The sequence below is a fragment of the Mytilus edulis genome, chromosome 3, assembly GCF_963676685.1.
Source record: "Mytilus edulis chromosome 3, xbMytEdul2.2, whole genome shotgun sequence".
Taxonomy (NCBI): Eukaryota; Metazoa; Mollusca; class Bivalvia; order Mytilida; family Mytilidae; genus Mytilus; species Mytilus edulis.
In genome coordinates this window covers 69,453,672-69,472,829 of record NC_092346.1, presented here as the reverse complement: position 1 = coordinate 69,472,829, position 19,158 = coordinate 69,453,672, and the positions used below count along the sequence as shown (strand labels likewise).

The following is a 19,158-nucleotide window of genomic DNA, read 5'->3' as shown; positions in this document are numbered from 1 at the left end:
TGCTTCTTTTTGTAACTTTATAGGGCTGTAAAAGCGTTGACCGTGCGCACATTTTTAGTATGAAGCGCTTCCGCGCTTCATACAAAATGTACTTCGGTCAACGCTTTTACACCCCAATAAATTTACAAAAAGCAGCATTCAATTCTTAAATAAAAACGATTTATTGATAACCTTAACAATGATATCTGTTTTAATACACTTTAAGTTTTATAATAAGTGGTAAATGAAACAGTTATTGGAGTAAAGACATAATAATACTGACAGTAAGTTTAAATCTGTGGTAATGAAACAAAGAAGAAGATAAGTAGGTAAATATATTCTGTTTGTACGGTGAACTTATTTCAAATGTGGAAGATGCTAGTAACTATGACTTAAAACTTGTTTACATTTAGAACCAGTACCTTCTCTATAAACATCAAACCTCTTACAAGCAAAATTAATATTAGTCTAAGAGAAAAAAAATTTATATACAGATATTGCTTAAATATTGTCAAAAAGGTACATATGGGCTTTGCTCATTGTTGAAAACAGTACGGTGACTTGTGGTTGTTAATTTCTGTGTCATTGTGTTTCTGTGAAGAGGTGTTTCATTGGCAATCATACCACATCTTCTTTTTTATATAGAACTCCCCTCAAGCCTGTGTTGGAGACCGTTTTAAACTTGCAATGAGGTGAGAGATCCTTTGTTTGTTTTGTGCCTTTTTTTTGCTGTGCATGTACTGACTTTGTGTTATGGATAGATACCCTATATCCGTAGTGTTTCTATTATAGTCAGATTTGAAATATTCCGTGAAATTACATTACCTTTAATGAGGAATATTACGGTAAAGGATAGTGTTAGCTTTTTTTTTTATGTTTTCCAAATGAAACCTATATGAAATCTGTGCATACAATATAAGAACAAGCCCTATGAAATAGGATCACAGTTCATTGAAATGCCGATTGTCTGTTGACAATACGTCATCAAAACTCACAAATATATTACGAACGAAAAATAATAATAGCCTTTTTCCCCAAGAGAAAAGCAAATCAGAAACTTTTTGCGACAGTTGACATTGTTTAAACAATGTTTATTAACAATAGCGATTTGGTGACATTGTAAGACGAACCATGTTTATTTAAACCACCGGATTACTGCCATTGTTAGCTTCGACGAAGCATACATGTATATATTTTAAAAAAGGAGATTTGGTATGATTGCTAATGAGACAACTATCCACGAGAGTTCAAATGAAGTGTGAATGAGCTTTATGTCAACATACGGGCTCTAACAATGATGAAAATCAGTATAACATAGTTGGCTGTGAAAGACCCCGACATGAAGAATTTGAAACAATCCACAAAAAGAAAACTAACTGCCTAATCCATAACAGGACAATTTACAAAATAAAACCTATTATGACAGACATTAACCAATGACAACCAATGAAACCACTGAACTACAGCTAGGATATTGGCTTGGGACCGTCACATAAGGAACGTGGTGAGGTTACACATGTTTTAAAGCACTCAGTCCTCTCCCAACCGGGGCCAGTGGCGTTAAAGGTCAACATAAGAATAATCTATAAAATTAGTTGTAATTTGCCTTACATATTATGCACTCTATATTCTGTACCTATGTATCTGCAATGGTTCTGAGAATAAAGATATTATGCTTAACTTAAAAGATATTTAAGGGGCACACACAAAAATCATAAAAAAACAATAGATACTGAACGTAAGTTTAAAGCCAATTATAACAAACAGATAAATTATTTTTTTCAACGACTAAAGACTCAATCAGTTAACACCCAACTGATTTAGTGTAAAAACTTCATACACAGTCTGAGAAACGCAAGACATTGTACAATGAAAAAATATAAGCAAACAGGGTAAACAGGATGTAGGATCATGAGTCCTCTTAATATCTATACACATATTTATAACATAATTACACCTTATGTAAGAATCCGGGGTTTTGATTGGTTAATATCCAGTGTATTTTTCACCAATTTACTGTTATCAAATGAATATCGTTCATTTTTAATGCCGCCGGGGTATTTGCTAAAAGGATATGCCTTGTTTACCCTCTCTGTCGTGGTATTTGCCAAAAAATACTCTATCCGACTGGACGCTTGTAACGTCACGATCATCAACGCGTTTAAGTACATTAACATTCGGCTCGTGAAATTTAACATTCTCTCGACTGGTATTTTTCGCAAATACCCCTCCTTAACATGATATATCTGTTCAATAAATATTAAGTTTTGTTTTTAGTTTTCACCTCTTTCACCGAAACTGTGACTTTATTAGAAAAACCATGGTCAGTGTCATTGACACCTCCGAATGTGTGACATGGTTTGACGAACAATATTTATTGACACCAGCAAATTTGATTTGTTGAATTGTTTATTAGCACCAGCAAATATTTGCACAATATCGCTCCAAATGCCAGCATCTTCGCACCATATGTCTTTAAAGATCAAACTTTTTATTTTTGGGAATTTTCTGTAGGGGAAATTTCTATATTAAATTTTGCCGAAAACGTTTTCAAGGAACACTTTTATGGTTTACAGTTTGACCTTGTTGATTGATTGTCAAATCTTCTGTTCCGATCAAATATAAAATAGCACCTGCGTATACTTATAAAAAAATCAGGGTAATGTGATAAAATAAAATAAAAAATACATTTTATAAACATGTTGACTGTTTATTAACCTACATCTGTAACGAACTGTGGTTCAATTTGATTACAAAACTAAGATAATAATAACAAAACTCTTCTATCTTGTTTTACAATCTGACATATTTTTTTCGCTCTGCAGTTCAACTTTTGTAGAACATCAATTGGTTGATCAAGCTCTAAAGGTTTCATCAGCTGAATTATAGGTTATAAATGCAAATATTCTTTAGCCTAATTTGATTACCTTATAATGTAAAAATAGCGATCGGTATACGAACTTTTTCTAAAGTTGAATTATAGTTCTGGACAATAAAATATTGATTGATGATTATATTACTAATGTGACTTCAAAGATACAATTTATTGTAGAAGTTAGAATTTAAAAGCTGAAAAATCTTTGATTGTTTCACTCACAAACGAATAAAGTTTGTACGTTAATTGATCTGGTTATTTTATTAGTTAAATAAATATCTACTAACGCACTAGGCATAAAATAATTTGTTGATTTATCTACCGAAATAGTTTAACTACGGGAACAAAAGCTCAGCCACCGAATCACACACACACACACTTGGTTATCATTCAGTTCTATTGATCGACAGATTACACCAGCAAGGTTGTGGAGTTTAGTATGACAAAAACGCTTTAGCTGTAAGAAGCATTTTCATAACGTTTATAGTGTTTATAGATTATTTCTGAAATTAATTGGACATTTCATTAAATGACACATATCGTCTCGAGGAATTAGAGTTAAATTATATTTACATAAAACTCTTTGAAAAAGGAAAGAAAAAAAATCAAAAATCCATAATAATATTAAATATTGTATGGCGTGGAATATTATTTTTTTCTTTCTGAAAAGTGAGTTTGAAATGATTAGGAAAATCTACATGTTTTAGTAAAAAATAAAATGGGTTGTCGTCAAACGAAACCGGACACTAGTGAACAAGGATCGCCAGTTCATTTGGATGTGCTGAACGAAGGCAATGGGGTCCCTAATGTTGACCCCCGTTTACCCTTAAATGCAAGACAAGTGTTTAAATTAAAGCAGTCGTGGAAAGGAATAAAGCGAAACATAGAAGAAACAGGGGTGGAAATGTTTATAAGGTAAGTTTCAAGCTTTTATAAATAGTAATGTAATATATTTTCTTGGAAGTATTATTTTTTTTATTCTTGTTTTGTATTATAAAAACAACATAATAAAATGTCTTGGATTTAAAACGGATCCAATGGAAGAGAGATGTTACCGAGTTTAACTTGGTTGGTAATTCTATGTTTCAGTGTAATTTTAATCAATATAATGTTTTATACTACGTGATATGAATAAAAAAGATTACAATTATAGTATCGCTATAAATAGAAAAGGGTGAATGAGATTGATAAAACATTTCCAAATGAAAACTATTATAGGTATTCTTTTGAAGATTACCATGAAACCTTAAATGTTTTCACATTCCAGAAAAAAGCTTTATAGCATCATCAATATATTTAGCGTAATTGCTATATAATTAGCTTTACAACTATAATGATTATACCGTAACATCACTCAACCTCCTATAGGTGGTGAAGCAGAATTACATCTTGCAAAGTTTTAGGTCAATAGAGGTTTATTCGAAAGATTCCATTCATAAGTAGAATTGATGAAAGATCTAATGCTTTTAAACCTGCATGTAGATGAATTGCATATTTACACAGATATTTACTCTAGCACTTGTGTCGATCATCGGCGAAAATGAGTAATTACTGCCATTCAATCCCATTTTTTGTTACAATGTACAAGGTATACATGTTTTTTGCACTAAAGTCTTGATGAGAATGGTAAATATTTGCTATGTGGATGATTGCTAGATAAATATCCAAAGTCTTAAATAACTCTGATCAATACAATCTTGCTTTGCATCTCATAAACATACCATTGTGACTATATAACACTTCAGTTTTGTTTGATATTAATCCAAATGAACAAGTGACAGCATATTGCTTTTATTACATTCCAAGTATACATTTAAGTTTTACGAAATATGGACCTGTAATTGTTCACACATTCGCAGTCTTTTCGTATGTCAGAAGACGACTTATTGACAATCACACCATATGTTATGATTTTTATATACATTTGTACCACCAATAAAAAGGTGTAAATTCTGTTACTGCCACCTAAACTTTAGTGAGACAGCAACACAACGACAAAAACAATAATAGGCTATATGTACGACAATATACAGTAGTACATTTAATATGTCAAGCTTTGAATTGTCCAAATTCTATAAATTGTGTTACTTCAATTAAAAGAAACAATCAAAGATCTTCCATTTAATAAGGCTCAATTCTCCATAAGACATTTAAGACAGAAATACTAATAAGGTTCCTGATTTGGTACGTGCATGTGAGTAATGATTCTGTTAAGTTTAGTTACATAGTTACCAATATTAAGCCACTTATAGAGATTTTAGAAGAAGTTAGCGTACAGTCACGAAAAGGACATACTCATTGTCACATATTGACGAGTTAAACTATTTAGGACTAAGCTGACAGGGTATACTAAGATTGAAATATGAAGAAGAATGATAACGTTGCCTTATTTGACCTATAAAAACCATCTTATACAGGGAAAACGATATTTATATTATATTTGCTTTGTTTTATCTATGATAGGAAACCAAACAGTTCATGGTCATTATTCTATTACACGTAGTTGTTTGTTTATTCATATTTTTTCTTTATATCGTGTCATATTACCGTAATTACCATCGGCACTCTTTATTGGTCATCTCAATGATATTTAGATGGTGTATAGAGTACTAGGCTAAAAATACACACGCAATGATGATACATTATAAAAGTCCAGACATTGGGAACTTTTTCTTTGGAGTTTTAGTCATTTGGATACACGTTATAGTATGTTGAAAATAAATTATGAGACATTTAATCAAATCGGTGAACTACATTTGACCGCTAATGCCCCTTCAAGAATAACTATTAGACAACAAAAATTTACCGCCGTGCTATATCGAAAATACAATGATAAGTTAACATATATATAATAGCAAAATTATCAATTTTGTTATTCTCATTAGATGTTATAGACAGCATACCTTACTATCTACCGAACACTTAATCGTACAGGACCCAGTAAACTGTTAGTGTAACAGCAAATTTAACATATGGAGGACAGAAAATTCAAAATCTACTCTTCTCTAAATAATTTTCTAATTAAGTGATCGTTTAAATGTTATTGATTGCGGTTTTTTTTGTGTGTTTTTTTGTCCTTTTCAGTTTGTCGATTAACGGCATGTCACAATCTGTTAATTCAGTTTTCTTATCAGTGTATTTTCATAAGGTTACTAAGTTAGCATTTATGAAGCTCCTGAACTTGTAGTAATCAAAAATCGTGTAAGTGTAGTGAACTGATAACATAATTTGTTTATGATATTTCTCATCATTGCCTCATTAAAGCTTATAAAACGTTACTGTTCAATTCACGTATCTGGAGATAAAACACGAAATACATCAATCGATGACTGGTCTTGAAGCATAAAATCCATAGTCCACACGTAGAATCTGTGAATACATTCGGAATATTATTTCCTCTTCGAAATAAAAGTTAAAGAAATAATTTGTTGACATTTCATAAAGCTGTATAGATAATTGGAAATTTTTAACTAACTTGAGCATTTTCTTGTTTCTCGTTTTTATATAGATAAGACCGTTGGTTTTCCCCTTTGGATGGTTTTACTTTACTAGTTTTTGGGGCTCTGTATAGCTTGTTGTTCGGTGTGAGCCAAAGCTTCGTGTTGAATGCCGTACCTTGACCTAAAATGGTTTACTTTTATAAACTGTTATTTGAATGGAGAGTTGTCTCATTGGCACTTATACCACACCTTCCTATATCTATTTGACAGCTATTTAAGTCTTGACAGGTATAATTTTACTATCTACACTGACGGATATTCTTTTCAGTATAGAAACAAAAACTTGTAGGCAAGATCATGACATCATAATATCTGTCCTATCATAGATTTTGCGTTTCCGTGTATCTCAAATACCATGAATGGAGTTTTTTACACGGAGTCATAGTTAATAGCCTATGGGGTTGATTCGATGTGGTATATTTTTTTCGTACACGAAAGAAAGCCAATAGATAATAACCCAATAACATGTACCTGTTAGTCATATTATACAATATTAGACCAAAAATTGAAGAAAATAGATATAGGAAGATGTGGTATGAGTGCCAATGAGACAACTCTCCATCCAAGTAGTAATTTATAAAAGTAAACCATTATAGGTCAAGGTGTACGGCCTTCAACACGGAATTGGTCTTCCTCTATATGAATTTGACGTTTGGTATCCAAATGTTGATGTTTTATTATATTACACTGATTATTCAATAATGTTATCCGTCTAGATGAAAAATGAATGCAGCTGCTCAAAGTGGTTTGAAGGAGTTGTTACAGTACCCTTGAACAAATTAGAAAACCTAGTAATTACTCTCTAAAATACTCGAGCACTTTTGTGTTCGACTAATTTGTCTGAAACTTGTATTGTTACTAAATATCTAATAATGAGGAAGGTTAATACAATAAATGGTGACCGTTGGCTGTTATCTGCTCTTTGTCAGGGTTGTTGTCTCTTTGATATATTCCCCATTTCCATTCTCAATTTTATAATAAGGAGCTCTTACTTAGACTTTTCAGTATAAAATAATGTATGGAATAGTTAACTAAAACAGAATAATTATGCTGTTGAAGGGACTTTTTATTGCTTACAATGCGTTTGGGTTTTTCTAATATATACTCTATTTTACCATCTCCGTTGACTGAAAAACACCATTTATCGGAGAATGAAGGCAATCAACCGTTATTACTTCTGTTTACGATAGATTTTCATTGCTTTATAACTCTATAAAAACAAACCTAGACAGCTGCAGGTGCTACAGCAACTAAACGATCTGACTTCTGCTACCTGTATGCAACAAAGACGGGAGATGGATACCAGTCGCAGGAAAAAAGCGATTAATGACTTTAATTCATTTTATCTAATCATTTTAATTAAAAGCATAATACATATAATGGTAATTTTTGAATTACACGAGGGATCACAATCAATTATTCAATCTCATAGTTTAAAGACATCTAATCATATTTATGTTCCGTTTAGTATCTTTTGAGCATTAAACTAATTGAAAAAAATATCGGATAACTGTACAGGGTAAAGTTGTTAATAACATGTGAAATATAAACGAGAAAATAAAAGTCCTAAATAAAAATTTAGAAACGTTGATATCAAAAGTATTCACAGAACCATTGATTGTTTTAACTTAAACTTGGCCAGTCTTTCATTTTATTAAGTAAACAATGAAGTTATGTTTTTCTGATATCTCGATATCGATTGATATCCTTACTTTTGTATCTCAAAGGCGTATAATCTAAACATTTGACCTAAAGTCTCACCAGTTTAGGCAATGAGGGCCAAAATTATTTTCATATTTTCCATTTTTATAAATAATATGAATATGAGCATATTTTTTATATGTGTTAATTTTTGTTAAGCTCATCTGGTATTGCCATCATTTGGCGTCCGTCATCGTCATACGTTTTCAAATCTGAAACTACTGAGCCAAATGTTACCAAACTTTGCCTGAATGTTGCCTAAGTAATCTAGATTAATTATAATATTTGTATACGGTGATTTTATCAATTATCAAACATGTACACTGTTTGTTAAAATATAACATAGGGGTTAAACAATTCAAACAGGAAATCCAACAGTCTAATCTTTATAAAAAAAATGAGAACACTTATGAAGAATGAACTTGACTACAGGAAAAATAAATTGAAACGAGAAAGTAGCATTCATAGATTTTATCCGCATTTGTTATTCATTAAACTAAAATACCTTGTAATAAATATTTAAGGTACAAATGACAAATCGTAACGTCGAAAGTGTTATAATAGACTATACACTGGCCTAAATTATTGATTCAAAGCTATCCAGTTTAATTATGTCAATATTTACGTTAACATTAGATTGAAGATCCTCCTTGTATTAAGCAATGAATTCGATTATATTGGTAATGGCTCACCAAAGTGGCATTATCTAAACGATTTCTTTTATTAAATTGCAGAATGGTCAGTTGAACACTGAAGGTCTGTAAAACAAAATTATTTAGTGACCGTTGTTTCATTCCATTATATATGATGGTGAAATGAAATCGATATCTATATTGCGTGCTTATTCATTCATATCGCTAGACTTGTGCGTTCCAGTAACCAGTAAAACTTCTGCAAGATTCAATCCTGGATTAAAATCCCCATGTTTGGAATAACTTGAAGAATTTCCATCTATAATTACTTGGCACATTATAAAAGTTCCCCGTTTCTAAATAATTGAATACAGTCAAGTGCATTATTTTTATGAAAGAAAAGTGCAATTTCTTTGTCAGCTTTTACTTTGAATATTATACGATGTCCATCTTTAATACTTTATTTATCTTTAAATTAGAGAAGATAATCTTCACATCGGAAATTGATTTCGCGTTAATTAGAAAGTGAAATAATATTTGAGAATCTAACCCTTTCCAGACAAGATGTTATTTTGTAGTAAAATTGTTAGGAAATAGATCGGAAAGAGCTGTTATTTGATGTCTGAAAAAAAATAATTGATTAAAGAATCAATATTAGCAACCTAAAAAGTCTTTACAAAGGAATTTTCAAAAGTGATAGTAAAGAAATGAAAGCACGTAATTTTAGTAAGACAAAATTCAAGGCAGTGCATAGGCAAATTCATCACTCATATCATAGAAATGCTTTTAATGTTGAACCTAATTTTGACAGTTATTTGCTAAACCTTGTATTACGATGGTTGTGAAATAATGGACTACTCAAAATAAAAAAATAAAAAATAAAACATTGTGCTATTGCTGATGAAAATAAAATAAAAGTAAAACCATATTATGTGGGTTTCTATTGTCGATCGAAAGACAGAGAAAAGACTAACACCATGATAGACGAATTGCCCACAAATGTCAAAAACACCTCATATAGCATAGGAAATTCGAACCAATTAAAACCGTTTGTAACTAAAGAAACTGCTCTCTTCAATTTGTTTTGTTAAAGTTTTACTGCATAATCATCTTGCTCTTTATGAACTCATTTTCCGAGGTTTTTAAACAAGATCAAAGATTCTTCTATTTTTTAAAATTTATTTATGATATTAAAATATATGAATGCAAACTTAAAAATGAAACATGTAGTCCAATTTACAAATATTAATTTTGGGATTAAATAACCGACAACCGTTGTAGGAACTGGATATAATATTTTTATATTTCAAAAAAATTCTTCAGATGTCCATAAAAGCTCAGCCTCTCAGATACGTACAGACAAGAAAGGCTTTGCATTTAACACAAAACTTCAAAACCTGCCAAAATAGCTTTATTGTAAGAATCCTTTCATCAATATTTAGATATCGGTCAAGGCTGTAACTAAAAAAATGTTTGGTTGAAATATGTTTTATTCAAAAGTGTTTTGCGTTGATGCGGCATAAAGCAATCTTAAATCAATCCATCAAAGATGTCAATGTGGATGAACTCTATCTTTGTTTATGGACGGTTTATGGGCCTGTCTGTTGTCGTTTGTTGTTGTGCATCATATTTGTTTTTCGTTTATTGTTTTGTATATCAACCAGGCCGTTGGCTTTCTCTTTTAAATTGAACTACATGTTGTCATGTCAGGGCCTGTAACAGCTTGCTATGCGGTAAATATTTGATTATTGTTAATGGCTATAGGGTAATGTATTTGATCTATCACGAAGGAAAGTGGTCATATGGCCAATCATACCATATATAGTAACTAACTAGAGCCTTCGAGTAGTATAATCAAAATGGTTATTTTGGGTTAAATATGACACTTCCACATATTTATAACATCGCAGTCAACTTTCTGAACGAAATAACATGTATATAAAATATACCATTATATTCGTTCAATAACTAGAAAAATTACGTTTTTGCAATAGCGTGAACCAACTAATGGCTCTTAACTCCCCTCTTCCTTTATTCGAAGATCAGTAAGAAATGTTGACAGTGCTTACATGTTTGCCAAGGAAATGAAATTTGGCAAAGTAAATGTTTCAGACACAGCATAAAGTTGTTCATTTTTCTGAAATGTGAAAAATTTGAAAGTTAAAGCTTCTAGGAAGTCTTCAAGAAAAACAAATAAAAATATTTGTCTAGTCTTATTTCTTTCCTGAACACTTTAAAGAAAACATTCAATAGCTGATGATTAATTTTTCGACTGTTTTAAAGGGATTTAAAACCTCTGATCATGCTAGAAAGACCAGTTACATGTATCTCCATTATGTTTTATTATATTATATTTTAGAAAATCACTTTTACAAGTAGTATTATTTTTATTTAACAAAACTGCAATTTTTTTATTAAATTACTTATTTCATACATATACAGCTGATATAAAAACTGACTTTTGTCATTTGCATTCCAACATACTTCTTATAAAACATTTCATATAATTGTGATTTTTTTATTTCTTTATTTCATACATGAAAAACATGATGTTTGTTATGTGCATTCCAACATACTTCTTTCAAATAATTTTATTTATTGTGACTTTTTTTCCTGTGACTTTTTTTCTTGAGACTTTTTTCCTGTGACTTTTTTTCTTGAGACTTTTTTCCTGTGACTTTTTTTCCTAAAGGTTTTGTGACTTTTTTTGCTTGTGCCTTTTTTCCTGTGACTTTTTTTCCGTTGACCGCAAAGAGATGTCATTTCTTGTGTTACTAAGTATTAAAAAACTTCGTTTCTTGTGTTACTACGTATCAAAAATCTAAATAAGTTATAGGATAAACTTTACAATAAAAGCACATCAAATTACATACAAATTATTAATGTCAGGAAAAAAGTTGCAAGAAGAAAATTAATTAAAGAAAGAAAGATTAACAGAAGGTAATACTTCATAGTACCACATCAGAAACGTAATTTAATTATCGCGTGAAGTGACAAGTCTACCAGTTTTAGATCGAATTATACTTATGAAACGAAACATATGTGTACGTATGGCATTATAAATTATCAGCAAGTACAAGACATGACGTCTAAAGTTACGAAAGAAACAGTTAAAATGTTCATCCATTTTCCTTTTACTCACCAAATAAACTCAATGGAAGTGTATTCTTTGAATGAACCAACCTCCCCCGTCCACACAAATATGAAGTTCAAGAAATCCATATTCAGGAATATGTAATTCATAGTGCTATTCGATAGAACGTACCATTTCCAAAACACACCATAACATAGAATCATTTTCATAACAGCGCGGACAATACCATTTCTTTGCGCGCTGAGGTTATCATTTGACTAGACCAGATAAGGTGAATTCGGCTATTGCTATATTTTTTGTCTTTTTTATTTCAAATATGAGCACTTTATTAATAAGTTTTTGATTTTCAAATATTTTGGCCTCGAGTAGCACTAAAGATGCGAACCTGGTGCAGTACAATTCGTTCCGTTAATGTAATTTTTCTATACAAAAATATTGATTTCTTACAAAAATAAACTTATTTTCCCTCAGATAAAATCATCAGTGTAACCACCAGTTTTTCATGTGTTTTTTCCCCAACGGTCGATGATAATTGACCTGAATATGCATAAAATATTTGACATTGGACGTTAAGCAATCATCAAGCAATCAATCAATCAATTGACCTTGACATCTGTTGTTACGGCCAGAAATCGCCTTTAAATTGTAGCCAACAAAAGACACAAATCAATAGTAAAATTTAACAATATTTAATATACAAAAGTTTACAAAAGGTATTACACAAATATTACTGTTAACTTAACTGTCAAAATATGAGTCCAATCTGTTATCTTTATCTGTATCCGGAAATCTTTCGGAATCCAATTTGAATATTACGTTCACTACTAATGTCACAATCCAGTATGATGTTGTTTGTAGAATAAAAGTGTCAATCCAAATGCTGTGAATACTAATGTCTATCAATGTCTATGTCCAAGTTTTTATAAGAGTTTAACTTTAGTGTCTGTATATATAGTGTTGTCATGGAAAATTCTAGAACACTCTATAATGGAACATTGTGGAAAATCCTGGAAAGTTACAACGGAAGTTTCTGGAATAACGTAGAAGTTTAAATTACGCATCTTTTATAAGGATCATTCTAGAAAGTTCCAATCATTCCTAAACTGCACAGTTATAAGATTATTTGGTAAACAACTATCAGGCCATACAACACAAATTAGGCCAACATAAATAAACATAATAATTACAATATCATAACACCTCCCCCCTTAAAAGAAGTTTTAGTGTAACAAAAACTTATCATGAATAATATGAACAAAAATACATAATATATACAAAGTGATTTAATAAGCTCTAGATAAAGCATCAGCTATTACATTATCTTTACCCTTAATATGTTTTACAATTACATCATATTCCTGTAACAATAAACTCCACCTAGTCAACCTCTGATTCTTGTTTCTCATTTTATGCATGAAGGTGAGAGGATTATGATCCGTATAAACAAGAATAGGATATACAGTGGGATTCAAATATACATCAAAATGTTGAAGTGCTGACAACATTGCAAAACACTCTTTTTCAATAGTTGAATAATTTTTCTGATGTTTATCTAATTTCTTAGAAAAATATGATATAGGTTTTTCAACATTATCATCTGTCTCTTGATATAAAACAGCTCCTATTCCTACATCGCTTGCATCAACGGCAAGTTTAAATTGTTTTTCAAAGTCTGGAGTAATCAGAACTGGACTATTAATTAAAAGTGATTTGCTATTTTCAAAAGCTTTTTGACAATTTTCACTCCAGATAAATTTAGAATCTTTTCGTAAAAGATGAGTCAATGGTTGAACAACAGTAGCAAAATTTGAACAGAATTTCCTGTAAAATCCTATCATGCCTAAATATCTCATAAGTTGTTTTCTATTTGTAGGAGGTGGAAATTTGGAAATAGCTTCCACTTTAGCCATAATAGGTTTTACTTGACCTTGGCCAACTGTATGCCCTAAATAATCAACAGTGGACTGACAAAATTCACTTTTACCAAGATTAACAGTCAAATTTGAATGTGACAATCTATCAAAAGTATCATACAAATGTGTTAAATGCTGTTCCCAGCTATCAATACATACAATAAGATCATCAATATAAGCATAACAACAGTTTAAATCTTTTATAACATTATTGATCATTCTTTGAAATGTAGCTGGAGCACTTTTCATGCCAAATGGCATTACAGTATATTGAAATAAGCCATCTGGTGTAACAAAAGGTGATATTTCACGAGCTCTCTGTGTCAATGGAACTTGCCAATAACCTTTCAATAAATCAAATTTGCTCACAAATTTTGCTTGACCAATATTGTCAATACAATCGTCTATCCTTGGAATCGGATAGGAATCAGATTTTGAGACTGAATTTACTTTTCTGAAATCAGTCACGAAACGAAAAGTTTTATCTGGTTTTGGCACAAGGAGACAAGGAGAGCTCCATTCACTGTTACTCGGCTCAATAATATCATTGTCAAGCATATATTTAATTTCTTTTCTCATAACTTCAAGTTTGAGTGGATTGAGCCTGTAAGGATGTTGCTTAATTGGAGAAGCATCTCCTACATCAACATCATGACAAACAGCAGTGGTTTTGTTTGGCACATCTGGAAAAAGATTTTTAAAAGAAAATACCAAAGTTTTTATTTCTTCTCTACGATCAAAAGACAGATGTGCAAGTTTTGAGTCTAAATTTGATAAAATTTCAGAATTTTTCAATCTAACTGTCTCTTCCATAGTTTTAGAACTAAAAGGTGGTTCAATTACATCTGGTTTGTCATGATTGTTCTCAAATTTAACCATGCCTAAAGTGGCAACTGGTTTACTATCACATTCATTAGTACGCTCAAAATATGGTTTTAACATATTAATATGACACACTCTGTTTTGTTTACGCCGACCTGGAGTTTTTACAATATAATTCAAATCATTGATTTTACTCTCTATTGTATAAGGACCACAATATTTAGCCTGTAAAAGATGTCCAGGGACAGGCAGAAATACAAGTACGCTATCACCAGGCTCAAAAACTCTGTCCCTGGCATCTTTATCATACCATATTTTCATCTTGTTCTGTACATTTTTTAAGTTTTTCTGAGCAATTTGACAAGCAGTATACAATTTTTCTTTAAATCTAGATACATAGTCTAAAAGATTCAAGTCAGTATGTTCAGTAAGCCACTTTTCCTTAATCAATTTTAACGGTCCCCTTACAGTATGACCAAATACCAACTCAAAGGGACTAAATCCAAGGGATTCTTGAACAGCCTCTCGAACCGCAAAAAGTAGAAAGTGAACTCCATCATCCCAGTCTCTGTCAAATTGAAGACAAAAAGTTCTTATCATGTTCTTCAATGTTTGATGAAAACGTTCTAAGGCACCTTGAGATTCTGGATGATAAGCACTTGATCTGTACTGAGCAATCCCTAACTGGTATACGACTTGCTGAAATAAACCTGACATGAAATTTGATCCCTGGTCGGACTGTATAGACTTAGGAAGTCCTACTAATGTGAAAAATTTGATCAAAGCTTTGACGATAGTAGGTGTCTTGATATTTCTGAGCGGAATAGCTTCAGGAAAGCGGGTAGATGTACACATGATTGTCAATAAATATGCATTTCCAGTCTTGGTCTTTGGTAAAGGTCCAACACAGTCAATTAGAACTCTGCTGAAAGGTTCGTCAAAGGCTGGAATAGGCAGAAGTGGTGCTGGTGGTATTTTCTGGTTAGGTTTACCAACAACCTGGCATATATGACATGATTTGCAGTATTCTGCAACATCATTTCTAAGTTTAGGCCAGTAAAAATGCTGCAAGATTTTAAGGCAAGTCTTTCTTATACCTAAGTGTCCAGCCAAGGGGGTGTCATGAGCAAGACCAATAATTTCTTGCCTATATACTTTAGGCACCACCACTTGATATACCACTCTCCATTCCTCTTCTGGGGTAGCATCAGGAGGCCTCCACTTCCTCATTAAAATGCCGTCCTGATGGTAAAAGCATTCGGCCACTTTGTCTGCTTCCTCCTGTGGTTGAGCCCGCTGGTTGAGCTGAAGAACCTCAGGGTCTTTATGTTGTTCTTCGAATAAATTCTTTCGGTCTAATGAATGGCTGTTTACATCTGGCCATGGCATAATAACATTTTTGTTAACACTAGGTGGTTTTATAATTGCCTTTTCTGAGTTACCAGGACCTTCAATGTCAGCTATGAAAGTGTCAGAAAGGTCCATGTAATCAAACTTGTCTTCTTGCAAATTCTCATTTTGTTGTTTTCTAGCCATCGCCCTAGTAACAACACAAGCTGGATACAATTCAGCATCATCTTCAGGTGATTTAACATCCACCACCGGTTCACTGGTAACAATTGGTTCAGCAACCACTTTGTTCCTAGCTAGATCATTTCCTAGCAATAAGGTAACACCCTCAACAGGGAGATTAGGACGAACACCTACAACAACTGGTCCAGTTATTAAATCTGACTTCAGATAAATACGATGGAGAGGAACATCTATACAACCCAACTCTACACCTTGTAACAAAACGGAGGCACCAACAGAAGTCTTCTCGGACAAAGGCAACACACCTTCTAACAATAAAGACTGAGAAGCTCCAGTGTCCCGTAAAATCTTAATAGGCTGAAGAGTGGTATCATCAACAATAGAAATAAACCCATCAGACATAAAGGGTTTATATTCCTCCATGTAATCACAAAAACTGGACTTAAAAGCCTGACTCGCAGGACATTCCAACGTACTGGTAATATAAGGTGTCGTACAAGCACTGGACTTTGGCTTATTATCTCGTTCATTCTTCTTCTGGAGTCTAAAACAATCAGCCATCAGGTGACCATTTTTCTTGCAATAAGCACAAATCAGTGACTTCTTCTCAAAAGTATCAAATTTTGGACTAGACATATTATAATTGGACTGACTCTTATTCTGTACAACAGGCTTACTATCAGTACGCTCAGTGCTTTGATTTTTGTAATTTCCATTTGAAGTATTAACATTTTGACCCTTGAAACTTCTTTTATGTGAAAGGGTATAATTATCTGAAATTACAGCAGCATCGTGAATTGTCCCAACAGTTTTGTCGTCTAAATGTGCTTTTAAGTCTAAATGAACACATTGTTTGAACTCTTCTAATAACATCAATTGTCTTAGGTCATCAAAATTGTTGTTTGTTTTCTTTGAAGTAAGCCATTTATCAAATAGATCTTCTTTTTCCCGAGCAAATTCCACATAGGTTTGCGAATCAAACTTTTTATAAGATCTAAATTTCTGTCTATATGCTTCTGGTACTAGCTCATAAGCTTTCAAAACTTCCTGTTTCACCGTGTCATAATCGGAACTTTTTTCTGATGGAAGTGCGGAGTATATTTCAGCGGCTTTACCCTCAAAAACACTTTGTAGCATTGTAGTCCAATATGGCTTTGGCCAATTCAAATTATGAGCAATTTTCTCAAACTGCGGAAAATATTTATCGACTGTTTTTTCACAAAATTTGGGAACCAAACGTATATTTTTTGCTGCATCAAAATATTCTGATTTTGATTGGACTTTAGTGTTGCTTTCTTCTTTGACCATTTCAAGTTTTAGTTTCTCCATCTCTAGTCTTTCCCTCATTTCAAGTTCTGCCTGTTTTAATTTTAATTCATCTTGTTTCAATTTAAATTCATCTTCTTTTTCTTTTTTATCCATTTCCAATCTTTCCTTCATTTCTAGTTCTTTTAATTTAAGTTCATGTTCTAATTCAAGCTGTTTTAATTTAAAGGCGTCAACATTTTCGACCTTAAGTTCAAGAGCCTCTTCACCTAAAATTTCTGCGTCCACTAATTTGTCTATAACCAAATTTTTTATAATTTGTTTTCTCATAGATACTCTAAAATCTAATTTCAGATGTTTAGCAAGCAACACTAATTCCTCTTTCTTTAAATTATCAAACCCCTCCAGGTCTGGCGTTTTCAAAAATTTACTGGCATCAAATGCCATTTTGTAGAATTTTGTTGGCTAGTTATAATACAAATACTAAACAAATTATGAATAAAATATTTTTAAGATCCCAGGACGAGCCCCCAATTTCTGTTACGGCCAGAAATCGCCTTTAAATTGTAGCCAACAAAAGACACAAATCAATAGTAAAATTTAACAATATTTAATATACAAAAGTTTACAAAAGGTATTACACAAATATTACTGTTAACTTAACTGTCAAAATATGAGTCCAATCTGTTATCTTTATCTGTATCCGGAAATCTTTCGGAATCCAATTTGAATATTACGTTCACTACTAATGTCACAATCCAGTATGATGTTGTTTGTAGAATAAAAGTGTCAATCCAAATGCTGTGAATACTAATGTCTATCAATGTCTATGTCCAAGTTTTTATAAGAGTTTAACTTTAGTGTCTGTATATATAGTGTTGTCATGGAAAATTCTAGAACACTCTATAATGGAACATTGTGGAAAATCCTGGAAAGTTACAACGGAAGTTTCTGGAATAACGTAGAAGTTTAAATTACGCATCTTTTATAAGGATCATTCTAGAAAGTTCCAATCATTCCTAAACTGCACAGTTATAAGATTATTTGGTAAACAACTATCAGGCCATACAACACAAATTAGGCCAACATAAATAAACATAATAATTACAATATCATAACACTGTCGTTTGCGCACAGTAAATTAAAAAAAAAGATTTTACGATTTGTATACGTACGAGTATACGAACGTAGGAAATTTGCTGATACATTGAAGCAATTGGAAACTGAACATAGATACTGATATATACAACAATACTACTTCGTCAAAAAGGTTTTAATCTTTGAGAACAATATTAAAACAATCAAACGAAAAGTGTATACATGAATTTAAATGATAGAATGTTGGCATTGTCAAAGGTCTTTCGTTGTTGTTGTCACCAATATCCGAAACCATAGATGTTTTGTCTAGATAAAATTTCCATGTTGAAAATAGCTTGATATTTGATTCTAATTGTGTCGTCAATTTTCTCTGGTTTCATTGACAAAGCAATAATGACCTGGAAAGTACCAATATTGAAACTGAAATCAAGACCCTTCAATTCATTTGTATGGCATTAATTTATCAATACATATAAATATGCTACTTGTTTTCTGAAGATCTTGTTAATTCGTTGATCAATGTTAGGAATAAAATACAACTAAAAAGTATGCTACTTGTTTTCTAACATTCCTTGTTAATTCGGTGAGCAATGTTAGGAATACGGTATATAATATATGTCGTGCTTAGTAAACTTTATAGGATCGACATCACGTATATTATTGTCCTTGGGATAATTCTGTCTAGATATTCTACCATCTGTTTGCTATAGATTTGATTACTACGTAATTATTGACGTACATTTAA

The 19,158-nt window shown here is 31.9% G+C and overlaps 1 protein-coding gene across 2 annotated transcripts in view; it reads left to right on the top strand.

The window, feature by feature from the left end:
• The window catches only part of LOC139517296 (cytoglobin-1-like), a 112,530-nt gene that overhangs the window by 49,128 nt on the left and 44,244 nt on the right, over positions 1–19,158 (top strand). Inside the window, exon 1 of one of the 2 annotated variants that reach the window (XM_071308215.1) lies at positions 3,230–3,769. The exons of the other annotated variant lie outside the window; for it this stretch is intronic. Coding sequence (XP_071164316.1) covers positions 3,573–3,769 — 197 coding nt within the window. The 5' untranslated portion in view covers positions 3,230–3,572. Of the gene's footprint in view, positions 1–3,229; positions 3,770–19,158 lie in introns of those variants that run through there. 2 annotated transcript variants of the gene reach the window in all.